The 26,502-nt window shown below is 43.6% G+C and overlaps 3 protein-coding genes and 1 long non-coding RNA gene across 7 annotated transcripts in view; 1 reads left to right on the top strand and 3 right to left on the bottom strand.

Moving 5' to 3' along the window:
- Positions 1-12,272, bottom strand: part of rgs3a (regulator of G protein signaling 3a) — a 111,660-nt gene extending 99,388 nt beyond the window's left edge. The window contains exons 1-5 of one of the 2 annotated variants that reach the window (XM_030341373.1): positions 12,048-12,272; positions 11,555-11,649; positions 9,812-9,880; positions 8,353-8,413; positions 3,000-3,111 (exon numbers count right to left, since the gene is read on the bottom strand). In XM_030341373.1, coding sequence (XP_030197233.1) covers positions 3,000-3,111; positions 8,353-8,413; positions 9,812-9,880; positions 11,555-11,649; positions 12,048-12,257 — 547 coding nt within the window. In that variant the 5' untranslated portion in view covers positions 12,258-12,272. Of the gene's footprint in view, positions 1-1,966; positions 2,279-2,999; positions 3,112-8,352; positions 8,414-9,811; positions 9,881-11,554; positions 11,650-12,047 lie in introns of those variants that run through there. The other variant, XM_030341366.1, reaches the window with a different exon arrangement.
- Positions 12,273-12,740: 468 nt separating this feature from the next.
- LOC115531847 (uncharacterized) lies at positions 12,741-18,158 on the bottom strand. Its single transcript, XR_003973956.1, has 3 exons — positions 17,885-18,158; positions 15,099-15,188; positions 12,741-12,785 (listed from the first exon to the last, which is right to left on the bottom strand). It is a non-coding gene; the product is annotated as an uncharacterized LOC115531847 (long non-coding RNA).
- A 12-nt stretch (positions 18,159-18,170) lies between these two features.
- Positions 18,171-21,963, top strand: rabepk (Rab9 effector protein with kelch motifs). Of its 3 annotated transcripts, none has more exons than XM_030341155.1 (8): positions 18,171-18,299; positions 18,799-18,853; positions 18,948-19,105; positions 19,501-19,656; positions 20,024-20,188; positions 20,900-21,049; positions 21,208-21,357; positions 21,685-21,963. In XM_030341155.1, the coding sequence occupies exons 2-8, from the start codon at positions 18,801-18,803 to the stop codon at positions 21,888-21,890; spliced, it is 1,038 nt and encodes a 345-aa protein (XP_030197015.1). In that variant the 5' UTR covers positions 18,171-18,299; positions 18,799-18,800; the 3' UTR covers positions 21,891-21,963. The 3 variants fall into 3 exon arrangements, with proteins under 3 accessions (XP_030197015.1, XP_030197014.1, XP_030197016.1); XM_030341154.1 differs by having other exon boundaries at positions 18,190-18,386; XM_030341156.1 differs by having other exon boundaries at positions 18,191-18,371.
- A 5-nt stretch (positions 21,964-21,968) lies between these two features.
- hspa5 (heat shock protein 5) lies at positions 21,969-26,044 on the bottom strand. The gene is made up of 9 exons (XM_030341153.1): positions 25,862-26,044; positions 25,267-25,401; positions 24,931-25,162; positions 24,647-24,784; positions 24,409-24,521; positions 23,923-24,313; positions 23,577-23,814; positions 23,297-23,464; positions 21,969-23,163 (listed from the first exon to the last, which is right to left on the bottom strand). The coding sequence occupies exons 2-9, from the start codon at positions 25,380-25,382 to the stop codon at positions 22,589-22,591; spliced, it is 1,971 nt and encodes a 656-aa protein (XP_030197013.1). The 5' UTR covers positions 25,383-25,401; positions 25,862-26,044; the 3' UTR covers positions 21,969-22,588.
- Positions 26,045-26,502: the final 458 nt, after the last annotated feature.

The raw sequence follows: 26,502 nt of genomic DNA on the forward strand, positions 1-26,502 counted from the left end.
GACGGGATGCAATGTCGGACAGACGGAGACAATGAAAGGTGACTGAAGAGGAGGATCACTAAGACATACCTGAAAGGACGGACAGACAGACATTCAGAGAGATCGATGGATGGAAGGACAGATGGATGATAGATATGTACATAAATTGGTTTGACCAGACAGAGAGAGCGAGAGACATAGAAAGATAGAGATAATGAGAGAGGGAAAGAGAGACAATTAGAGACGGGGAGGGGAGAAGAGAAGAGAGAAAGAGAGAGAGACAGAGAGAGATAATGAGAGAGGGAGGAGAGAGAGATAGGGTGAGCAGTGAAAAGAGAGAAAGAGAGAGCGAGAGAGAGAGAGAGAGGGAGACAGACAGACAGGGAGAGAGAGAGAGAGATGATGAGAGATAGAGGGAGGGGAGAGAAGAAAGAGAGAGATCGAGAGGAACAGAGATAATGAGAGAGGGAGAGAGATAGAAGTAAAGAGATGGAGGGAGGAAAGAGAGAGAGAGACATGCATAGAATAGGTCAGCACATGTGAAAGTAATGACAATGAACTGGAGTTTGGTCATTCGAGGGGGTGCTACAGTGCCTCATGCATGGCCTACATTCTGGTCGCTGACACACACACACACACACACACACACACACACACACACACACACACACACACACACACACACACACACACACACACACACACATACAAACACAGACACACAGAGTAATTTATTAGATTAGACAGTAGTGGGCCAGTGATGCCATTGGGGGAAATAAACGATATAATCCATGGAAACTGACTAAAACTACATGGTCATTATTCATCCTCTGGCTATACCAATGGAAAATGAATCTAGTAATGGGCAACACCTCTAACATTCCTAAATGTTTAAATTTGACCATGACCGGTGTAATCACATTTTTTAAGAACCTAAGCTGCCATCCGGCATGTTATTACGAGAGGGTTTCCCATTGGTCGACCCTCGCCCAATCAGATGTAACTGTCCCACTTTCCAGCAAAAAAAAGTCTTTAGCTTTAAAAGTTGCATGGAGGATATTAGCAATCAGTCCGCGTTAGACAGCGAGTTCACTAATGTTTAATGATGTCACACTCAATCACCTGGACGGTAATAGGACAGAGATAATTAACCCTGGTATGCAACTGTGGTGTGTGGGTGAATCTGTGTGTGCGTGTGCATGTGTGTGCGTGTGCATGCGTGTGCGTGTGTGCATGCGTGTGCGTGTGGGGGGTAAGTTAAGTTCAGCCACAGCCAAAAGGTATTGGGTTTGATCCCCGGTTTCTCCCGAAGACATCCCTTGACCAAGATGGTAACTCCCTATTGCAGCTCCTTACACGTCACTGAAGTCAACGCAAGGCCGTTAATGCAAAAAAATCGTCTGCTAAATAATGAACCAGTACCGGTAGTGGCAATAGTAAGACTCAGCGACTGTGAAGGCGTGCATGAATGAAGAGATGCGATATAAGCGTTGATTATAAATGTACTTAAAAGGGCAGGGGGACACAAGAACAAGGCACTTTGTCGTTGGGGTAATGTTTGTCACCTGTATTAATTAGTCATTCACTCCACCACTCTTCATCCACGTATTTAAGTTCCTGTAGTTCGGGTCCCGGTGGGTTAGTCCCTTGTCAGTCGTAGATATGTGTTTGTAGCGGAGTCTGATCTCTGCATTTGTAGTCAACTCCCTGCACTATCCGTCACATTGTGAACACAACGCAACAACATCATAAGGAATGACAGCAGGCATGCACAACCCATTCAAAGTACCACCCCCCCCCCCCTCCTCCCAGAGACACAGACACAACGATCCTCCATCTATAACACAGATATGCCAAATAGAATAATAAATAAATGACACAGCTAGTTTGTCCGAAAACATGAACCTCTACCATATCTACATAACTATGGTAAAGTTAAGGACAGCAGAGATAGCCATAAAGAGTGGAGCGTCCACACAGTACTCACCTAGTCTAGGCTGCCCTCATGGATGGCACCGAGTAGCATCCTCTCACCACACACACACACTCACACTCTCAACCACACACGCTCACACACACGCCAGCGTCACCCAGGGAAAAGGATCTGGTGACCGCGCGCCCAAGTAGACGGAGAGAGCAGAAACACACTCGAAGAGGAAGAAAGAATGAGTAGCCTTCCAAAATATCCAGATGAAGGAGTGTGCATGTGTCTATGTGTGTGTGTGTGTGTGTATGTGTGTGTGTGTTGGGGTGAGCGTATGGCTGTGCACGAGAGAGCGCGCCGAGCTCCCATTCCTGGGTAACTGACGTGTCATCGCTTGGTTTAGACCCCTCCCCCCTACCTCTCTCTCTCTCTCTCTCTCTCTCTCTCTCTGTCTCTCTGTCTCTCTGTCTCTCTCTCTCTCTCTTTCTCTCTTTCTCTCTTTCTCTCTCTCTCTCTCTCTGTCTCTCTGTCTCGGTCTCTCTCTCTCTCTCTCTCTCTCTCTCTCTCTCTCTCTCTCTCTCTCTCTCTCTCTCTCTCTCTCTCTCTCTCTCTTGGTCCCTCTCTCTCCATCACTTTCACCCACTCTCTCAATAGCTCTCTTTATCCTTTGCAATCTCTCTCCCTCACTCTATCACTGCCATTTGCTCAACCAATCCCTCGTTCTTGTAATCCCTTGTTTTTCCCCCCACCACCCTTAACATCTTGTCCCCATACACAAACACACACACCAGACACACATGCACATGCACATGCGCACACACAAACACATAATCTTTTTTTTCTTTTTAACCGAATACCATTTTTGGCAAACAATTCCAAGAATGTTTTTTTGTTTGTCATCATTCCCCTCGCATGAACCATTGGGTGGTGTGGTGGTGATGAGGCTGTGGTAGTGGTGGTGGTGGAGGTAATGGTGGTGGTGGTGGGGTGATGGTGCAGCTGGTGGGGGTTGATTGGAGAGGTTATGGCTGTGGTGTGGTGGTGGTGGTGGTGGTAGGGGTGGAGGTCCTGGTGGTGGGCTGTGGGTGATACTCACCAGTAGAGGAGAGTTGGTGGTGTTGGTGCCGGTGGTGGTGGTGTGGAGGGACCTCCAGGTGTTTGCTCCTTCCCAGCCCCTCACTCAGGAGGAAGTACCAGCCCCTCACCTCCTACCGCAAACACACTGACCCCCTTTAGTGTGTGTCTGTGTGTGTACGTGTGTGTGTGTGTGTGTGTGTGTGTGTGTGTGTGTGTGTGTGTGTGTGTGTGTGTGTGTGTGTGTGTGTGTGTGTGTGTGTGCGCGTGCCTGCGTTTGTGTGTGTGTGTGTGTGACTAAGGCTCTAGGATTCAAAAATAATAAGATGAGAATTTGAAATGAACATTGCATAAAGCCAATGAAAAAATCTGATGAACAAGAAGCATACACAAATTCCCATACACATAGTCACCTCACGCATAAAACACACACACAAACACACACACACACACACACACACACACACACACACACACACACACACACACACACACAAACCGAGGAAGAGAGACAGGGAAGCTGAGAGAGACATAGATGGACACTTGCTAGCTGCCCCAGGGCGGAAGCTAACTGCAAAGATACACACAAACCCAAACAAGCACACAGAGGCACACACACACACACACACACACACACACACACACACACACACACACACACACACACACACACACACACACACACACACACACACACAGATTTACATCTCACAAGGATTTAGCCTACTGCTGCAGCTGATGCCCCCAATGCTGACTTACTAGCCAGATGGTGAGCATGTAATGAGCGTGGTAGCTGCATGTATGTATGTAGTATGTATGCACAGTATGTATGTATGCTAGTGTGTGTCTGTGTGTGCGTATGTGTGCGTTGGTGCGTGTGTTTGTACTGTGTGTGTGTGTGTGTGTGTGTGTGTGTGTGTGTGTGTGTGTGTGTGTGTGTGTGTGTGTCTGTACTGTGTGTGTGTGTGTGTGTGTGTGTGTGTGTGTGTGTGTGTGTGTGTGTGTGTGTGTGTGTGTGTGTGTGTGTGTATGTGTGTGTTACATAAAGCCATGCAGACTGGTTAGAATGGAGAGGGAGGGGGGGGGTCTGTGTCTTAATCCAGATCATCTGTAACAACCAGGACACCAGGACTTGACAGTACAGTTCACAGTACTCACCCGGTCCCTTTCTCTCAATGTTTATCTGACATACACATCCCGTACGCAAGCACATCCATGTAGCCTACTGCGCACACTGCATATACACACAGACACACAAACACCCTACTTACACACACACACTCACACCCTCACACACACACACACTAACACACACACACACGCACACGCACACGCGCACACACTCACGCACACACACACACACACACACACACACACACACACGCGCACACACTCACACACACACACGCATCCACACTCACACACACATTCACCCCCACCTCCATCCGCTTGAGGCCAGCCAGGCCTCCGCTCCTCCTTTGTGGCCGATGATGTGCTGCTCTGGAGCGGGACAATGCCGGGCGCCACTAAAGGCATCCCGTCATAAAGGACAGCCCCTCTGCAGGCTGTGGGGCAGGAGGGCAGCAGCGGCACTGGGGGACACACTGTACTTAAGACCATTTATTCAGTCATCCTGGAAGAGGCTGCCGACCGGGGACTTACAGTGAGCTATATTGGGATGGGGTGGGAGGACTAGGGCAGGTAAGGGGTTGGCTGTGTCTTGCTCAAGGCTTGCCTACTTGTGGGCTTGTCAGCTGGGAGCAGAACATCCTAGCACACAAGGCTGTCCTGCCCCGACTTCATCCTTTCTTGAAAAGATCAGTGTGTGTTTATTTGGATGCACTCAAGCAAGAGGGAAGCAGAGCGAACAAGAAAACGGAAAACTGTCAAACGGTCAAAGAGTCAACACGAGGAAAATCAACAATGTCTGGAACAAAAGCCGACAGACGAATCGATGCAAAGGTCTCACTTACGAACCACGTTTTGAAGTTCATAAAACACAAGTTGGTGCACTTCAATGCACACACAAAGGCGGAGAGGAAAGAAATACGAAGCACACAACAACAACAACAACAACAAAAATAAATAGGAGAAAAGAAAACTTGAAAACTAAAACCTCAAACCTCAAAATGACGAAAGTCATGGTAAGGTGCGAACAAAGAACAAGATGTGGCAAGACAAGAAACCAGCTAGCAGAGATATGAATATGAAAAAAGTTACGTCAGGATAAGAATGACAGGAGCACGAGCTTAGGCAGAACATGAAGAACCATACAATTTATCAGAGATTTTTGCAAAGAACAGAGGAAGGCGGAGAAAGACGGGAAGCGAGACTGATGAAGCGACATCATTTCCTGTGAGTCGGCGCTACAGCCCTCATTAGCACGTTAAGCCAATGAATTATGCATTCAGTTCAATGCTAACGCCCACCATCTATCAGTTAAGCTTTTACTTTACCTCACAATCACTACATTTCAGTAAACACAACTTTCAAATGCAATTAACCATGTGTATTATCGATAAATTAATTACTAACTTTTTTTCTCCTGGATTGAATACCTTCTTATTTAATATAGAAGAAAAAACTACACTCATAGACCCTTTACACGGACGGGGTCAGACGGGGTCGGACAGGGTCACTAAAGGTCAAACAAGGTCAGCAGACCTCCTGGCTGACCTGAGTCAGCCACTGAGCTCAGGGCAGTGTCTTCAGAGCCGTGGTGAATGGCAGGAGACATGCTCTCAAGGTGCCCTTCCATTACCAACACTTAAAGGGGAACCGTCGCGCTCGGCTGTTTCCTAACACAGCAGAGCATTGCTTTGTACGCCTGTTGTCAAAACACAGAGGTCGGCAACATCAACTCTGTTTCCACGAAAAAGCCATGGAGAAATGTTGGGTCGCTGACGTTGGGAAAATCCTGCCCCCTGCGTTGCTTACTGATTCTGTTCACGTGTGTTATACAACCCCAGTTTAGGTTTCCTTGTTGTCTGTACTTTCTGTTTCTATGCACATGTGTTCCATAAGGTGTTACTTTGATTCCTTATTCATCTCTTTGATCTATAATGTTAACCAATCAATCAATTGATATATATATACAATGTAACACTAATTATGTTATGTAACATAATGTCTTGTACAATACCTAAACATATCTACCACTTAAATTTCTAATCCTGTCTGCTACGACACATATACTATACATTTAGCAACACAATGATGCATTACTATACATTTAGCAACCCAATGCTCTAAGAATTGTTTTAATGTCTTTAATCATTCTACCCCACCAGCCCTTAAATCCACACACTCTTTAAAATATAAATATACTGTGCGTGGAGACGAAGGTTTAAAAGGGCCGGGAGAGATTGCTGATTACATTTGAGATTAATATTTAAACAGGAAGAAGAAGAGAGAGCTAACAAATGCCAGTCTGGGAGTTATATACAGAAACAAGTGAGTTGAGGCTACCTCAAACAGAGTGCTGGGCTGAACGCTGCTGGAAAACAGACACGCACACTCACACACAAACACACACACGCACACTCACACACACACACACACACACACACACACACACACACACACACACACACACACACCACACACACACACACACACACACACAGACTGTCTCTCTCTCTCTCTTTCGTTCACACACAAACCTTTCTCTCTCTCTCTCTCTCTCTCTCCTTCTTTCTCTCTCCCTCTCCATCTCTATCCCTTTCTCCTGTTCTCTCACTTACTCACACACACACTGACATATGTCTCTTTCTCTCCCTTTCTCTTACCAACATCTCTCTCCCTTCCTCTCACTCTCTCTCTCGGTCTCTCTCTCTCTCTCTTCCTATCCCTCCCTCCCCCTATTTCTCTCAACAGACACACACATACGCACACACACACACACACACACACACACACACACACAAACACACATCTAGATCCACCCCTTTCATACATTATAGAACATAACAGTTTTCCGTGGTTCTATGATGGGATATGTATGTTCAGTGATGAAAAAAATACCACAGCAATACCACTCTCACTGCATGCAACTGCACAAATATGTATTTCTTCCTTGTCTGCACTCGTCTGCTACCACCAGAGCAGCACGGGGGGAAAGGCGTGCATGCTTGAATGTGTGTGCGACAAGGGGCGAGGTGCACTTGATTTCTGACAGCTACATTTTTGGCTGACAGAAGTGTAATCGATGTCTTGCTCTGCGTCGCTCCGCGAGAATATTCCTCCCCCGCGCACGGCGACGTCTTGATAACCAAAGTTACCATGAAGTTTGAGATCTGATAGGCCTTGAGGACATTCAAGACCGAAACATGACTGAAAGTTACCGTGGTCATTTTGAGGACATTGGATTCACAATTGGAACACAATTCTGAAATAGTCCAGAGGAATGTCTGTGAGTGTTGGATTTTCGTCAATCATTCTCACCATCTAACCAACAAAAATGTTTCAAATTATGTATCTCAACCAGAAATATCTAATGATGAGTCTCATTCGGTTCCAGAACACCAAAAATGACTCAGTCATGCATGTTCATGTATGTCCATCTGTGCATGCAGGAATTCATGCATGCACAGATGTGCCTCTGTGTGAGTGTGTGTGTGTGTGTGTGTGTGTGTGTGTGTGTGTGTGTGTGTGTGTGTGTGTGTGTGTGTGTGTGTGTGTGTGTGTGTGTGTGTGTGTGTGTGTGTGTGCCTGTGTGTGTGTGCGTGTGTGTGTGTGTGTGTGTGTGAGAGAGAGACTCAAACTATGTGTTCACCTCTCTATTTATGGAGGCTGCTTTGTTTTGCTGAAACATTATAACCCCAAAGTGTTTCCTCCACTCTATTAAGGTCATTGGCCCTCATTCACAGTAAACCAAACCATTCGCGGTCCACTGGACGGGCAGGCACACACCCACACACACACACACACACACACACACACACACACACACACACACACACACACACACACACACACACACACACACACACACACACACACACACACACACACACATACAGGCACAACCTCACACATGCACACAAAACACATATGCATGAATTCAGTCACACATATAACTCTAACTCACTCACATACAGGCACATAAACACATACACAAACACACACACACACACACACACACCCACACCCCACACATTTGTAATGTGTCCAAATAACTATTATTTTTAATGTGTCCTAACTCCTATTATGTATATAGACATTTTTTCCTTATTTTTGTATTTCTTGGCATTCTCTGACACATTTATTTATATTAATCTCCCCGATTTCCCATCTGAGATGAATAAAGTGTGTCATATGTTATCTCAATAACAAGCTGTCACATTGTTTGCTGCTTTAAAGGTGTTTGAACTCACCTTGTCTTGGGCCATGATGGAACGCACCCCAAAGCTCATACAACCGAGCAGTTGACTGGTTCTGTAATCAAAGTGACGGATAAGAACATATATTAATTGATGTTGTTCAGAAACCACCCGTGATTCATTATATTATTACCATCTGAACCAAGCAAACACGAGTGAGAGAAAATGTATTCATATGTTTTGACCTTACAGTACCTTACAGTGACCTTACAGTACATTATCGTTAGTGGGGGGCTTGATGGGAGAGGTGAACTGAATGAACTGGTCTTTGCTGCAGTACTGGCTGCTGCTCTGCTGTTTCTCAGTTGAAGCGGATCGCAAAGCAGCCACTAATATGTCATGGTTTATTCATGAAACAGTGAGGAGTTTAAGGGTGAAAAACAGAGAGCCGCTGACTCTCAGCGATACGGTGAAATTTGAGATTCTTATGAGGATAAGAACGAGGTGAAACGGAAATATCCCACCCAGACGTTGGTAATTGGACGTCATACACAAAGTAAACGTACGAACTATTACGAGATATGTGATCTGTTGTATTGTGTTTATTTCAATCGCACCCTGAGACAGACGTGTGCACTTTAACCAAGCTACTAGTTTCAGGACCAACGCCTGCTATATTAATAACATGCTCAAAGTTAACCGTTCCAAAGTTCCAAAGGGGAGAGTCAAACATGAATGTTGAGTTAGGAAAATGTGTATCTGATGGATGTTTTTATTAGCCCCTGCTTGTGGACATTTGGTGTGAATGAAGCTTGATTGCTCCCCAAATGATGAGTAAATCGCTCTTAATCTGTGTCCCAGAAACCCTCCCTAAAGGACTATGTTTTTAATCCCTCCGTATTTTAAGACGTGACAAATACTTGTCCCCTTTCCAAATTGCTGCCGGCCGTTTGAATGAAACACGTATATAATCTACACAAAGACACATGTGTACAGAGGACTTCATCAGGAACCAACTAAGCATTGTGTTTGCTTAGTATGTGTATATCCTATACTTATCTAAAGAGAATTAATTCATTCAACCATATGTTCACTGTCACTTTATTGTTTTTGTGTTTCTCCGCTGTAGACAGGAACTGCTCCACACACGCACACTAAACACTATCCTGTGCTTGTAGCATGCATACAAAATACAGTGGGACAATACAAAACAACAAAATGCAGCAACATAAATTATAAAATGGTATTATGCTTCGCTGGTGGGCACTAGCTCTTATAACTCAACACTGTAAATATGGTCTGAATAATAGAAAGTCAGTGGGAGTATACAGGCTAATAAAATGCAGCAGTGAATCAAAGAGCATTCTGGGCGAAGTTGATCTAACAAAATGAAAACCGTTTTTCCCACAGAGCCCACTCATAAGGTCACTATGACTAACTACTTCTACACCAGTCTTTCATTGCTCTATATAATAAATACAACGTGTGTGTATGAAGTTATGTTAACAGTTACCTTGTATGGAGGTCTGAGTCCCACATGGTCACCAGCAGTCTCTTTTGAAGCTCATTGTCACTGACAACACTGAAACACACATCAGACATCATCACCAATACATGTGTCAGACCCACCTATTTTAATACTATGCGTGCATGCTTGGCAATGGATGACCCCAAAGGGAAATCAAACCTCTAACCCTGATGGGGTTTTTTTGTGTGTTTTTTTAAATTGATGAATCAGTTTCTCACACTGACGCTAAAACATGCAAAACACATTGTTGGTGGCACCCACTTGGAAACAAAATCGAATGCACAGATTAATTGGAAAGTTACTATCTAACATTGTAGTAGCTGAGTGAAAACGGTTGCCCACTACCCCAACAGTAGGCACAATGTGTTAAATTGGCAACGGGTCCTTTCATGCCATGATGTACCACTTGAGCATGATAGAGGGATCCACAGAGTCATTCAAAAGAATATGCAGACGTTTCTGTTCCGACTACTAATTGTTCCGTAGAGGAAATTAAGCGTTTGTGAAAGGCTTGTATTCTAAAAATGTCCATCCTAATTCTTCTAAAACAAAAACAAAGGAATATCTTCTACATTTGATATACTGTAAGAAATAGAAATGTGAGGTTATAGTTAATGCTCCATCGTAGGGGAACCATCCATCCATTTTCAGCTCTACGACCAACATGGTCTGTGCACACACGTCTTGGTGTGAAACAGAATCAGCGGCTAGACTAGAGGACATTGGGAAAACCGTTCTGCCAGAAATTCCCCGTATTATGTGCAATGAACCGAAGGCAGCCCCCCATTGGCCCAGAAGATAATACAATGAATCATGTTTCTAGACAACAGTTATTAAGTTATGCAAACTAAATGTAAGTTCAGCTAGGGCCTAGTGGTGGCCTTATATGAGTTGAGAGCCCAACCCTGAAATTGGGGGAAATATTTTTCTGGTCCATTTCCTGACCTGCTTGCCAAACTTCATAAAGAGTCCCAGATGATACATTTCAGATGTATAAACAAAAAGTGAAACAACACACAATACATTATTTGTACCACATGAATGATAACGATTAAGGCACGCTACTATTATTCATATTCATTTCCCCGTTATTGTTACCACTACACAACATTCATTCATTTGGATGAATGGGAACAATAGAGCCTTTCTTAGAAGGGGAATTGTTCTGGAGACGGTGCTATGACTTGACACTAAACACTGTGTTCCAAAGCTTGCACAACTAAATGAGAGGTCAGGTCGGTGTTTTCAAAGGTCCAGAAGTTATCGACAAGCTTTTTCACAAATAGAGATGAAATTTAGTAAGACGTGTCAATGGGGAATATCGGTACAGGATAGTGTTTGTGTGTGCGTGTGTGTGTGTGTGTGTGTGTGTGTGTGTGTGTGTGTGTGTGTGTGTGTGTGTGTGTGTGTGTGTGTGTGTGTGTGTGTGTGTGTGTGTGTGTGTGTGTGTGTGTGTGTGTGTGTGCTTGTGTGTATGCATGTGTGTGTGTTTGTGTGTGTGTGTTTGAATTTTAATAAAAGGGAAAGGCAGTAACGGCAGACACATTGTGACTGCTGTCCACTGGACCAAATCTGATGAGAAGAGGACAGTTACAAATTCCTTACATATCTGAATTCACTGTTCCTCACTCGGAGGGTCAGCTAAACAGGACCTCGGAGTTAACCACTGTTTCCGGGACTCCGAGATTAATCAAAGCTATGGATATACAACTGGGACTGCATGCTTACAAGGAGAAGGTTTGTAGGAAGATGGGGTTTTTACAGGAGTGGACCATGTTGGTCTTCAGTCTGTTCCCAGGGCCACTGTCAGGAACCAGGCCCACCTGAAGACACAAAGGAAGAGGTAGGGGGAGATTAAAGCGTTTTACAGTAAGATTAACTTAAACTTGGAATGTGGCTGTTACAGAAACGGAAATACCTGAAGGTTAAATAATTAAAAAGAGATTACCCAATTTGGTAGTACGTCATATTAAGCATAATTTATTCACAATTACTTCATTAATTATGAATTAAGCATGACATACTTATTACTTATCATATTATTGTAGAATATAATGAGCCCATCGTTAAAAGAGACATTAAATAAGAAGATTGGAAAAACTAAAAATATGTCTCAATGGATAATACGGGGTCAGATGTAAGTGTGTATATATTCATGAATTCCCCAATGAATGTACTTTGGTTGTATTTTGTTTTACCATTGAACATGCAAACAACCTACCTTTACGTAAGAATCACAAGGCAAATCGCTCGCACCTGCTACGTCTCTGGCCTCAAGCACTGCCCATGAGGAAAATGTACATTTCAAATTGGGGAAATTATAAGGCTGTCTCGAAGAGCAGCATTTTATTAAAAACACACTAGACTGAAAGAAGAATAAGAAGAAACCTTGAGGCCTGGAAAAACCTGGTTGACCTTGAGGCTGTGCCATGGATGTGGAGATAGAGAAACACTAATGAGCTTCTGCTGACTAGTATCTGTAGAGTAACAGCAGAGTAGATGGGGGCGGAGAATAGCAAAATGTCTTCCTAGGTAACTGTCTACTTCTTTTGTCTCATAGCCTTTTCCTGCTTTTCCAAATCAATGTATTTTATGTAAGTAATGTAGCTAGCCATGTCTTTATGTATTCTGTTAAATATTTTATAGAATATATTTATATATGTTTATAATTTATATAGTTTTTCTATATTTATTCATTGTTTATGCAGACATATTTCTACATGTTTATCTGAAAATATTTTTAATATTGGGTCTATATTACTAAAAAAAAAATTATATTGTCGATATTCTCTGATATAGACGGAAATAAAGGATAATTTATTTAGGATAGGATGAAGGATACATTTGTATGTGTTTTTGGTTGCAATTCGATGTTTAATAAAAGTAGTAAAACCATTCCAATACTTACCACTCACATTAAGCAGTCCATCTTCTGGGATAACAGACAACTTTAGCTGACCTGTGTGAAAACAAAGACATGGTATGACAAGAAGATATATACAATACATAATATTACAATAATACTCCTTGATAAATATTAAGGTAAAAGATAAGCAGTTTTGTTGAAAAATAGTGTGTGTGTGTGTGTGTGTGTGTGTGTGTGTGTGTGTGTGTGTGTGTGTGTGTGTGTGTGTGTGTTCGTGTGCGTGTTCGTGTGCGTGTGTGTGTGTGTGTGTGTTTCTATGTGTGTGTCTCTGCATGCCACATCCTTTATTCTCTCCATAAGATCTGGGTTTCACACCGACTGTCTCGGCTCTGTCTAATCCCTTTCCTTCTCTCGTTCTTTTCTAGTCTCCCTGAGCATCTCGGTCTCCTCTGTCGCACTGTTGACACAGCCCACTATTAACATTGGCATTGTACTGTCCTCGGGCCCTCCAGGGTGGAATGCCCAGATCTTGGGACTGGACTGGTGAGATAACAGTCTAGCGCATGCCACTGAGCTTGGGTACAGTGGATGTTTGTAGTTCCCACATAGGACTTCTTGGCATGCCGTATGCCAGCCCTGTCGACAGCACTGGCTAGATTGAAGTCAGAACGGTGTTTTTATATTCCTTTCCCACAGGGCAAACCAAAACTGCTGATGCGATCAATTATATTGGGCTGCAGTGACAAAACAAAGTAAGACAAAGACAAAGAAACACAATCCCATCTAATGAGGGAGGTAGGTCCTATCGAATGCATGTAATGATTTTAGCTCGATGCTTTTCCCATGCAGGTCTAAAGTTTCTGGTTAAACTGCACCACATGATATTTTCGTTGAATTTGATATTGGAGGACGTGGGCATTCATAAACGCGATGCTTTAGTCCTATCAAAGGGAACAGTGCTGGTCATTCCTGGCTCACTATAAAAATAATGTTGGGTTATTTGTTCAAATGCCTAGATCTCAGATCACTGCTTCATGTTGCTGGGGCTCTGTTATGAAGAAATGGAACAAGGTTCTCTTTCAACTGCTATAATGATGACACCTAGCTCTCTGGAGATACTGTCTGTCTGCCACCAGAATTGGGGACATGATACAGAAAATGCTGGTGAATCACCGTTTTTAAAATAGGCTAATCCCCAGTGAACTCCGTTTGAATGCCAAATAAACTATTCTGTGACTATTCTATTTTTCTGTGACGATAACATTTTTCTGTGACCATTCATGTGACAAGGCACACATCTACTCCAAATGACAGTGACTGCTGTGACTCAATAGATAATGGTCAAATGCTAATAAAATCAAAAAGTACAAGCTGTAAAATCATTCCTTGTGATGAACGATCTGTCTTTCCAAAGCAAAGCTTTATTTTCAGGTTTTATTATTTTTTGTAGACAACAACATTCATTCATAGAATCGTTGTCATATAATCTTTGAGGATTTGATTTTGTCAAATACACAAAACAAACTGTGATAATCTACCATTGATTTTCTGTTGACAGGTCAACACCACCAACACACACACACAAAATATTAAATTTTAATCTCTACCCCACCCCACCCCACCCTTGTTAAAATATTGCCACATCCATATTCATCGCCGGCTGCAACCGTAAACAGGATGACACCGGATTAGTCTCGTGCAAATAAAAAGGTCAGCCTTTCTCTCATCTGGCGAATGCCCTCCATCAATGATTCAGGTAGTCACCGGAGAGCCATCCCCATTACCAGCCCAAATGACTTGTTGCTACATCAGAGCCCACTTGTCAGTGTAAGCGATACGACTGCTGCTGTCTCAGCACTGGAGGCCGCAGGGTTAGCCAGCTACCTTATCTCGTACATTCTTTTCGCCTCTTATCTAGGTGTGAGTGTTCTACAATAGCGATGTTGATGAACGAGCCAAGCACAGAGTAGGGGTAATGTAAGGAAAATACATTATAACAAATACTGTGAAATGAGGATTTTGTAAAATGAAACCATAGCAATTCTTATGGGGCCTGTGTGAAAATAAATGACAATGCACAAAATATCACTTCTCAGTTATCAGTATGTTAGAATGTAAGTGGTAATCTAATGAGGACTAATTTAAGATTTGTAGACAGTGCATCGTTCATATTCATTCAACCCCTATCCATGGCAGTGTGAGGGCTCTACCACTTAGACCACATAAGAGGACTACATTAAATATAAATATATATTTTTAACATTGTAAATTTGTAAAAAAAAAAGAATAAAAACATTTAGTCTCAAAGTACAGTAGATGTTAAGGCTATAATGATGTTGTTGGAAAAATTGGATAACATCCTTCACACATGAACACAAATATTATGAATGGAAAGAGAGCCCTCACCGTGAGTGTGGACGAAGAAGGAGGATAATGAGGAGGGTCCGGGGGGGCTGCAGGGGGGCTTCCGCAGGTGAACTCTGTGGCAGGACATCCCTGACCAGCGACAGGTACAACCACCACCATAGGACAGATAACGCGTTAGATACTAGGGAAGCCACAGGTATAGAGGTGTGAAACCTGATGCTGTGTGTGCGTTTTTGTGTGTGTGTGTGAATGTGTGTGTGTGTGTGTGTGTATGTGTGTGTGTGTGTGTGTGTGTGTGTGTGTGTGGTGTGTGCGTGTGTGCGTGCGTGTGTGCGTGTGTGTGTGTGTGTGTGTGTGGGGGTGGGTGTCTATCTGATTCATAACAAATAGGTCAGTTTCATCTAATTTTACATTTCAAAATCGTTCACATCACTTTACATGTGCGAAAATCCAGATTACTTTACACCATGCTTAACACACCTCTGGGCAAAACATTACGCAACACGGCTGCATCCCAATCGCCCATGACAGCTAGCCCAGCAGGCAGAGAGTATATATACCGGGAACCTGATATTGACCCCGAGTTTTGTAAAAACATGACAGCCACGAGGCCAGCCCCTGTGGATAATCCTGATTAAAGACATTCCAGCCAATGCACAGGGCTCAACTCTATCTTTATTTAAGGGATGAAAAGATTTACACAGAAGCACTGGATTGGAAGAAGAACACAATTGGCACACGGTGCCTCAGTGACATACTTTTTAGTGAACCATAGTCAGACACTCTGGACAGAATGTCCACGAGACAGGGTGTGTGTGTGTGTGTGTGTGTGTGTGTGTGTGTGTGTGTGTGTGTGTGTGTGTGTGTGTGTGTGTGTGTGTGTGTGTGTGTGTGTGTGTGTGAGTGTGTGCGTGCGTGCGTGCGTGCGTGTGAGCTTGAACTTGAATAAAAGGGAAGCAAAGTAATGGCAGACACATTGTGAGACTGTTGTCCACTGGACCAATTCTGATGACCAGAGGACGCATTTCTTATATTACACATTTCTTACATATCAGAATCTGGGGGCGGAGAAAATAAGAGAATTTGTCTTATTATATCTGTACCTTGATATCAGAAGTGTATAGACAATGTATGAGGTAGATTGAAGTGTGTTCGACTAATAAGGTACTGCGTTCGAACCCTAATGTCTGCATGTAGGCATTCTACAGAAAGGGGCCTAACAACAAACTGAAACCAATGCAAGTTACTTTGGATTCACGAATGCTCAACGGTAAAAGTTTGCCTGGATATTAAAAGGTATTAATCCATCTGGTCCTAAACAAGATCTTTAATTTACAGAGAAAAAAGGAGAATAGAAAAATCAAATAATCACGTAATGGTGTCTGGCATGAGCAGGATGCTCAATTGAAGGGAACAATCCACAGACTTTGGAAAATAATGAGATCATGGTTACTCTGTACAGATTTTGCTTGCTGTAAGTGGAAAGAGTGGCGCATCAGAAAATGAAAATTGCATTGAAAGAGAAATGTTTCCGTCTGAATGAGCAGAAAAGCCCCAAAAGACAGGATAGTAACTCATTATGAGATCAGTATCAATATAATTAAATAAGGAAGTGACCACAGATAATACCAAAACATTTAGGGGGCAAATAGAAAAGGCAGATAAGTCAAGTGGAGGTTAAAAATATAAAAATGGAAAAATAAACATGTGGTTTGTGGTTCGGGTTTCGAGAATTATTCCTTATTATCTCATCGAGCAAAAACTTTCAACGGAAACTGAGGATATGTGAGTGAGTACAATGAAGCACAGATTGTCATGCTTTGTTGGTTGATCCTTTATATTTAATTAGGGCTGCATGTGCTTTTACATTATATGAACACATGTTTTGGGGATGAATGCAGGGAAAGACACAATTATATAAACGGAAGCTTTTATACTACATACTCTACCATAATAGAATACCACATATGGACACTTTAGGGCAGAGAAGAATCCACAATGTAGGCCTAACCATAACTCTACATGGTATAATACTCAGGGTAGAGGCCTGGGGTTTCTGGCATCTGCCACATTGCATCTACTGTTTGAACACACATTAAAGACAAGCTAAAGCTAAGAGGCACATTTGTGGGGAAAGAGATCCCATGTCATATATTCAGCACGCTTCCTCTTGCTATTTAAGGAGATCTGACTGATAGCATTAAATTGTACTCCATAATGTATGCCTACCTATAGTTTTTTCTTCTTCACTCTTGCACACTCTCTCTCTCTCTCTCTCTCTCTCTCTCTCTCTCTCTCTCTCTCTCTCTCTCTCTCTCTCTCTCTCTCTCTCTCTCTCTCTCTCTCTCTCTCTCTCTCTCTCTCTCTCTCTCTCTCTCTGAATCCTATCTGCACATACACACACATTCGAAAATGCTTATAGCTTCACAATAAACATCTACATAATCACTTTTATTCTATTCGGTTTACAGTAGCCTGATACCATATATAATATATTAGCTGTGTGTAATAAATAGATAAGAATATAAATGGCCACCTCTAGTGGTGTATTACTTTGCTGCAGTTTACTAGTTACATTTTAATCATGTAATGCAAGGTTAATGTTGTGCATGCTCCTCTTTCCAGATCCCCAAATATTTGTCTTGGCATTCATTGTGGGTTAATTTCACAGGTTTCACACCGTAGGTATCGCTAATTACCAACAGTTCATAGGTCCCTTCATCGACTAACCTTTTGTCATACCAGGTTCCACATGAGTATAAATAAACATCACCCTTCTCTGGTTAATTATCATTGTATGATAACGCATTTTTGCCATCATTTACCGTCATATAATGCCAGTGAAGTCTGAAGGAAAGTCCCCTGCAAAATCGACTGAAATCCACAAGATGGCGCATTCGCACTTGTTTTGGTTGGACACTCTACTCGACTAATATAATTATAAAGTTTCTCAAAAGAATAGGCTATATTTGCCTCCGACTGTATTGAACAGGTGATACTAATTTCCATGTGTCATGTATTTATTCAGGTGAAACCTTTTTTTATTTCTACTGAGCATACTGACGGTCAATGAAACGTCGGTCTGGTGGTTGACGTCGCTGTAGGACCCAATGTGCGCGTGTGCGGAAACCATGAGAGACGTCAACGGAAACGAACTCGTGGATGAATAACAAGAGGAGCGTTGACTGAGTTTACATTATGGAGACCTGAACATGCGGGCCGTTGCTAGAGAGGCTTGAGGTGGTCCCAAGGTTTTTTATTCTGGTAGACGACTACCGTTATCCCAAAGAACAGCGACCTAAGCTGAATAAGGTTCAGGATTCCTCTGTATGTACACAGCACAACGGTTTCAGTTGATGTGATACTTCCTAGACTAGAGGGTCATGTTTCTATTATAAACGAGGAAATCGTTGAGAATAGAGAATATACAATCAGTCTGAAATCGTTGTGGCTGCATAAATACATAATATCAGGTGTACTGTAAACCTTCGTTCAATTGAGTTTTTGCACTATTGACTGGTTAGCATACCATATGAAAACCATCCAGGTTGGCGTGGTTGAGAACACAGGAATGTGTTTGAACACAATATAGCTTTAGAATTAGGCTGAAGCAGCTCACGTTTCATCTGTCCTCCTCACTTGGGATTTAGTCAGATCATTGTGTGACATATCAATGTGTTTGTTGGTTCAAATACAAACCCATGTAATACCAAATTAAATGTCACGGTCTTTCCCTCAGCTATGGAATGCATCCCAATCCTTGAACCTGTGGACAAGCCAAAAGAAGGATTATGGTAGAGTAATTTACCTCAACCAGACATTTCTGGTGTTTGATTGTGAAAACTTAGTCTCACTTTTGCTGAAACTGCTCCCTTTCGTCTTCCGCAGGTATTCTCTGATACCCACAGGAGGTGGTCCAGGTGTTACTGTTGGACACACCTGCACCTACCTTCCTGGCTCTGAGAATGGCTCCAAAGGGAAAATCCTCATCGTCGGAGGAGCTAATCCGAATGGAAGCTTCTCTGAATCACATGTCATAAATCTAGGTAATTAACTAACAACTATGTTTTTCTATAAAGGTAATTTCATGTTCAAGCCATCTTTATGTCCTTTAATAGAAACACTAATTTATATTCATTTTCCCTCTCTTGAGTGATGTAAATGCAATAAATCCGATTTAGACATTAGAAAATTGTAAGGATGCATAATAATAGTGTCACAATTAAGCTATTAATTATATTATAATATAATAATTATATTATAATATATTATCAGCAGCATAACTTTCATTAGAAACATGAACTGTGTGTTGCATATTTTGACCTTTATGTGACTTTGTATTGTATTACATAGTTCAGTTAGTTTTATTATATCCCTATGATCATCATAATCATCTGTTAACTGAGAGACAGCCTCCCTCATGTCTGCTGCTGATCAACAGACCGACATGAATGGGACATCCCCGAATGGGAGGGTCTGGAGGCCAGGTATGAGCACTGTACCTTCGTCCCAGACACCTTCCCGCAGAGTGTGTGGGTGTTTGGAGGGGCACAGCCCCAAGGCAACCGCAACTGCATCCAGAGCCTCCAGCTGACAGGTGAAGGGCAAATTCATTGGTTGAGAGTTTCAAATCTGAATATAGGCCCAATATGTAAAAAACAATTGTTTGAATGTTCTCTGAAATATATTGTTGGCATTCTGTACTACGTTGGCTTCAATGCTGCAGGTGTCTATGTAAAAAAACTCAGATTCTGCAGCAGTGCAAATATATATTAGTAAATATTCATTGTCATTCATTGTAGACTCAATAGATCTGTTTATAAAAAAGTATTGTTTTGTATGATATTTTTGTAGTTTAACATGGTTTTTATGTGTCGCCTGTAGAGTGAAAGTGACTGGAGATTGGAATAAAATACCTTGTATGTGTAAAAGTGTGCTGCCAACTCATTCACTTTGCTCCACAGGCAGCAGTGAACACTGGAGGGCCGTGTCGGTGAGCGGTGAGCGACCGAGTCCCAGGACGTATCACACCAGCTCCGCCACAATCGAGGACAAACTGTACGTCTTCTCCGGTGGGGAAGCGGGAGCCGCCCCGGTCTCTGACCCCAAACTCCATGTGTTTGATACAGGTCGGTGTTTGACTTCAACGAGAAATACACCAAAGCTTAAGAATGGCACTGCTAATATAGCACATTTTGCATTTTTTTGAGGGATTTTATTAATGTTCCAGCATGAGCCTTGCCATTTCTGGGATGCATCTTCATGGTTGGGTGCACTGATTGTAAGCCTCTTTGAATAAAACAAGGCAGCCAAATAAATGTAACGTAATGTACTAATGGTTTGTGATCCCCTGTAGAAGTCATAAGGTCAGAGGTAAAAAGACAATGGTGTTGCTCCACTTTTTTTACCAACCTGACGAACCAGCTACGCAATTTAACTGACCGATAGTCATCGAGACTTCCTTCCATCAAAAAAAAGATCACGCATTGACGTTTCCAGGCCAAAAATCCTATTTGCCTGTCAGGTTGTTTCGCTGGTTCATCATGTTTTTCCGGGGTTGTACCAGAAATACGGGTCATAAGTATGTCCATATGGAGTCCATAAGAATTTTTAATATGGTGTTACATCATAGATGACTAAAATAATGTGTTCCCCTTCCAAAATCCCCACGACACACACAGTATTAAAGGAGATAATAGACTCAATTCCTTAATTTTATTCAATTTCCAGTTTCTAGTTGAATCTCAAATATATTCATGTATCCAAAGGCCAAGAATAAATGGGTTTATGCTCTGCTAAGAAATAAGAGATTGTAGCTCACTCTTGATTGATATTTTCAGTGTCTTCTTCCTGGTCCCAACCTGAAACGGGGGGTAAACCCCCATCAGCCAGGCATGGTCAGGTCATCATTGCAGTGGGTTCAAGGCTGTACATCCATGGAGGAATGGCTGGAGACAAATTCTACAGTGACATGTTCTCACTAGGCACAAGTAAGACTCAAACCGTCCTCTTGAAACTAAAAGATTCTCATTTTTACTGACTCGGTCGTGGACTCCCGAAGGGTTAGATTCCCACGAGCTGCATTCTACCTGTAGCCTTGAGCAAGACCGCAAGGAATAGTTCATAGGCTAACTTGTGTTTTTTACAGGTAACATGACTTGGGAAAAGATACAAACCAAAGGGGATATCCCAGCTGGAGTGGCTGCCCATTCGGCCGTGGCCCTGGGAAATACCATTTATATCTTCGGCGGGATGACTCCAGAGGGAGCCAGTAACTCCATGTACAAGTTTAATACTGGTAAATTGTGGTTCTTAAAAGAAACCTGTCCACTTTGGGACATGGAAATATCCTGTCACAAAATGTACAAAAATAAATCTGCTTCCTTCCAATTAATACCATCTCTCAAGTGGTTTTAGAAACTGGGCCATCTTTTGTAGACCCTCCAATATTGATAGTTCTCGTATACGGACAACAATGGAAAGCCTTTTGGCTTTGTCATCCCTGACTGTATAATATATCATTAGCGTTTTCATATTTTGTCAAAATAAAATCAATCGTTGCTTGTTCTCATCGGAAACCCAAAATCAACTAATTTAATTGAATGTGTCACATTTCTTTCTGTAGACAAAAGGCGATGGGTGCTGATGAAATTTACCGGTGACCTGCCCCCAAACCGGTTGGACCACTCCATGTGTGTTGTGCCATGGACCGCGACGACTGAGGAGGCCGACCATGGCAGCAGGGAGACCCAACACCTTGCCTTTATATTTGGAGGGATGGACACCACTGGAGTCATCCATAGCGACTGTGTTGTGACCATGTTGACGTGATTCTGGCATGTTCTACCAAATAATGCTAAAACTTGTAATTTGTGTTGTATTAAAAAATGTTTAATTTCTACAATACGGTTACTGTAATGGTTGCACAACCTGGAATCACGGTTTATTACACGCAACAATTACACAGTTGTTACAAGTCACTAAATTAACTTTGCAGATTGGAAAATAAATCCCCACACAGAAATCCTAAAGAGGTAGAGTTCAACACCAACATATAGATGTAAACTGAAGCAATGAGGAAAAGGCATCAACATTGTATCAAACATTTATTTCAATGTCTTTCCAGTAGAAAGGCGTTTCTACAATGACCAGATTCAATAAATAACTTGTTAACAATGCCTGTGAACGTGTTGAGGCCTTAGACCCACAGAGTCACACCCACCCCACCCCAACTAAGCCCCTCCCAAAGAACCTTTTCAGGACTGCCTGAGAACAGCAGTAGCAAGCCTCAAACTTGGGCTGACAAAAATCTCCGCCCTCGGCGAAGGAACCACCCCTCTCGAACAATGCAATGGATTCCAAAATGTCTTTTTCAAAAAGCCTTAACATGGTTGCTTTTTAAATCTCTACCCCCTTAGCCATCATTCCTCTCACACCGTTTGAGTCCGATTTGTCCATTATGTACATCTTGGCGCCACTACCAGAGAGGCAAGGGGTGACGGAATAGAGCATCAAGACGAAACGCCCCCCTACAACTCATCCTTCTCCTCCTGGTCGGGCTCGGGCTCGGCGCCCTCTGGTGGCGGGGCCCCGGCGCTGCCGTACAGCTTGCTGACGATGGGCTGCACGATCTCCTCCAGCTCCTTCTTCTTGGCCTGGAACTCCTCCAGGTCCGAGTCCTGGTGCGACTCCATCCACTCGATCTTCTCCTCGACGGCCTTCTCGATGGTCTCCTTGTCCTCGTCCGACAGCTTGCCGCCCAGCTTCTCCTTGTCGCCCACCTGGTTCTTCAGGGAGTAGGCGTAGCTCTCCAGCTCGTTGCGGGCGTCGATGCGCTCCTTGAGCTTCTTGTCCTCGTCGGCGAAGCGCTCGGCGTCGTTCACCATGCGCTCGATGTCCTCGGGCGTCAGGCGGTTCTGGTCGTTGGTGATGGTGATCTTGTTCTTGTTGCCCGTGCCCTTGTCCTCGGCCGTGACTCGCAGGATGCCGTTCACGTCGATCTCGAAGGTCACCTCGATCTGGGGCACGCCGCGGGGTGCCGGGGGGATGCCGGTGAGGTCGAAGGTTCCGAGGAGGTGGTTGTCTTTGGTCAGGGGACGCTCGCCTGGAAGGAGGAGGGTTTGCAATGAGACACACGTATTTTCAACCATTTTAATAGTTGAACTATCCCGAAAAGACCAGTATGTTGGAATTTGAATTATTTTTGGGAGCGGGGGTGTTGAAACGTCTCATCTCACCTTCATAGACCTTGATGGTGACGGTGGGCTGGTTGTCTGAGGCGGTGGAGAAGATCTGGGACTTCTTGGTGGGCACCACGGTGTTCCTGGGGATCAGCTTGGTCATGACACCTCCGACGGTCTCAATTCCCAGTGTCAGGGGGCAAACGTCGAGCAGAACCAGGTCACCTGAAGAAAGAAAAAAAATGGAAAAGTTAGGTAAACATGACTTTGTTTGATGGTATAGTCTCAGGTTTTGGCTGTATGTGATGGGACATCGCGTCCGGGTTGGGGGACCTACCGGTGTCCTCCTCTCCGGACAGCACTCCAGCCTGGACGGCAGCTCCGTAGGCCACGGCCTCATCGGGGTGGATGCCCCTGGAGGGCTCCTTGCCATTGAAGAACTCCTTCACCAGCTGCTGGATCTTGGGAATACGGGTGGAGCCTCCGACCAGGACGATCTCATCGATATCGGTTTTCTTCAGGTCGGAGTCGTCGATGACCTTCTGCACGGGCTTCATGGTGGACCGGAACAGATCCTGGGGGGGACATTACATGAATAAGCATCATCTCACTCAGTGATTTAAGGTGGTTGTAGGCAATGCGCTTCAGGAAGTCGAGTTCTCAATCTTAAATTACTTGCTTACCATGTTGAGCTCCTCAAACTTGGCACGGGTCAGGGTCTCTGAGAAGTCCTCTCCCTCGAAGAAGGACTCAATCTCAATGCGGGCCTGGTGCTGGGCTGACAGGGTCCTCTTGGCCTTCTCCACCTCCCGACGCAGCTTCTGCACGGCGCGGTTGTCCTTGCGCACGTCCTTGCCGGTCTTCTTCTTGTACAGCTTGATGAAGTACTCCATGACGCGCTGATCGAAGTCCTCGCCTCCCAGATGGGTGTCGCCGTTGGTGGCCACCACCTCGAAAACGCCATTGTCGATGGTCAGCAGGGAGACGTCGAATGTGCCACCGCCGAGATCGAACACCAGGATGTTCTTCTCGCCGTCCTTTTTGTCCAGACCATAAGCAATGGCGGCAGCGGTACTGGAGAGAACGAAAATTTAAAATGTTACTTTTATACTGACAAATTATAACTAATTTACTTGCCTATATTTATTTTATTCATTTGTGAAACTTACGGCTCATTAATGATCCTCATGACATTAAGACCAGCAATGATCCCAGCATCCTTAGTGGCCTGGCGCTGGGCGTCGTTGAAGTAGGCGGGGACTGTGACCACAGCATGAGTGACCTATGCAGACAAGTGGGGGAAAAAAAACACATTAATTTCAAATACAGGAAATGCAGACAAGAAATATATGCAGCCCTGTCAATGTTTACGCATTATATGCAAAACCATTTGTTTTGGTCACACACCTTCTTGCCCAGGTAGGCTTCAGCAGTCTCCTTCATTTTGGTCAGAACCATGGCAGAGATCTCCTCAGGGGCGAAGGTCTTCATGGTGCCGCCACCGATGTCCACCTGGATATGGGGCTTAGTCTTCTTCTCCACAACCTGAGGAGCAGAATAAATACAGCCACTTAGTGACTATGCCCTCAAAACATCTGACGTTTCACATACGGTGTAAAATTAACATGCAAGACTTGAATGACAGTAAGGTGTGGCACACAACCAATAATCACCATTTTAAAACCACCTACTTTGAATGGGAGGAACTTGAGGTCCTGCTGGACAGAAGAGTCGCCCCAGGCGCGGCCGATCAATCTCTTGGCATCAAACACAGTGTTCTCAGGGTTGGAGGTCAGCTGGTTCTTGGCAGCATCACCGATGAGACGCTCACCCTCGGCAGTGAAGGCCACATATGATGGGGTGATGCGGTTTCCCTGGTCATTGGCGATGATTTCCACACGGCCGTTCTTGAAAACTCCAACACTAGAAAAAAATGAAAAAAGGGAATGTCGGATGTTACAATTTTGTCAATTATGATTACTTCCGGGTGATTTTTTTTCTAGGTGGAAGTCGTCGTTTCCGCTTACCAAGAATACGTGGTACCCAGGTCGATCCCAACCACGGTTCCGACGCTTTCCCTTTTGTCGTCGTCATCGGCAAACACGGTGCCGACCACCAGCAATGCTATGCACAACAGCTTCATTTTCCTTTTATTCTGTAATCTGAAGAAGGGACCGAGAGAAGTCAGAAATATTGCATATGATGATCTAAGAATACGTGTACTGCTGTAGGCAATTAAGTCTTCGACCCTGCCCTTTTTTTAAAATAAATGGCTTGACGACTGGTTCTGGTACCGTCCAATCTGGAATAGCATTGAATTACTCCGAGCTAACGTTGATGCTAAATGTCATTCGCCGGCTAGCTGTATCAGTTTAGCATCAACCAGCGACGTATGGTTTCAGTTTTGGATAGTTAAAAAATACTAGTCCAACATTAAATGCTGAAAACACATGTCCAATACGACACAATGAGAGCCGGGATACAATCTAACAGCATGCAGTAGTTTTATCATTAGCTTAGACACTAGCTAGCCAGTCGCTCACGTTTGCCATGCACAACACAACTATGAAATTACAGCATAAAATGGAGTATACGGCATATGAAATATGTTTTAATACATACCTTCACTACTAATAATGAATATCCTATCCGGAGCGTAATGGAAATTACGTTGGTTGCGTCGCGATGCGTGTCTCTATCTCATGTATTTCCAAGTTGTGAATGTGTTAAATGGTGTAGGAATGAATGAGACTTGCCGTATATAACCCGTTACTTCGTTCCTATCGTGGAGGACTGTGATTGGCCGAGCAGTTGTTCGTTGGAAGGCTCCCATTGGTGGTGCCTGGCATGCTGGCCGTCGCTGATTTGTGCAAGTGTGGGCAAGTCGACGTCACTAGTCACGCCTTACTGTATCATTACTGATAGGCTATCTCGGACTGTCAAGTACATTACGCTCTTGACTTGAGGGCAGCTTCTACAATGTATTGGAGTGTTTCTGGGGACATTTTCAGCCTTACATTATTATTTTGTTAAAAATATTTTATGTTTATTTTATGTAATGGCATACATGTGTCTGGCTCATTGTCATATCGTTTTATGTCTCACTTAGCACAGCAGGCCTAGGATGGCTTAGTAGTGACTCATCGCAAACATATAGTAGACACAAGATGTGTGCATGACAGGCAATTACAAGACATGTCATCAGGTAAAAAGCGTCACTACCATGAATGAAACAATCCACCCACATATATTTGTCATCCTAA

The sequence above is a fragment of the Gadus morhua genome, chromosome 19 (assembly GCF_902167405.1).
Source record: "Gadus morhua chromosome 19, gadMor3.0, whole genome shotgun sequence".
In the NCBI taxonomy this organism is placed as follows: Eukaryota; Metazoa; Chordata; class Actinopteri; order Gadiformes; family Gadidae; genus Gadus; species Gadus morhua.

Excerpts from the sequence above, each read along its gene's own strand:
- rabepk (XM_030341155.1), top strand. The coding sequence starts at position 18,801 with ATGGAATGCATCCCAATCCTTGAACCTGTGGACAAGCCAAAAGAAGGA. Across the intron at positions 19,106-19,500 it reads ATCACATGTCATAAATCTAG|ACCGACATGAATGGGACATC; the intron begins GTAATTAACTAA and ends GCTGATCAACAG. Across the intron at positions 19,657-20,023 it reads CCAGAGCCTCCAGCTGACAG|GCAGCAGTGAACACTGGAGG; the intron begins GTGAAGGGCAAA and ends TTTGCTCCACAG.
- hspa5 (XM_030341153.1), bottom strand. The coding sequence starts at position 25,382 with ATGAAGCTGTTGTGCATAGCATTGCTGGTGGTCGGCACCGTGTTTGCC. Across the intron at positions 24,314-24,408 it reads ATGAGGATCATTAATGAGCC|TACCGCTGCCGCCATTGCTT; the intron begins GTAAGTTTCACA and ends CGTTCTCTCCAG. Across the intron at positions 23,815-23,922 it reads AGTTTGAGGAGCTCAACATG|GATCTGTTCCGGTCCACCAT; the intron begins GTAAGCAAGTAA and ends TGTCCCCCCCAG.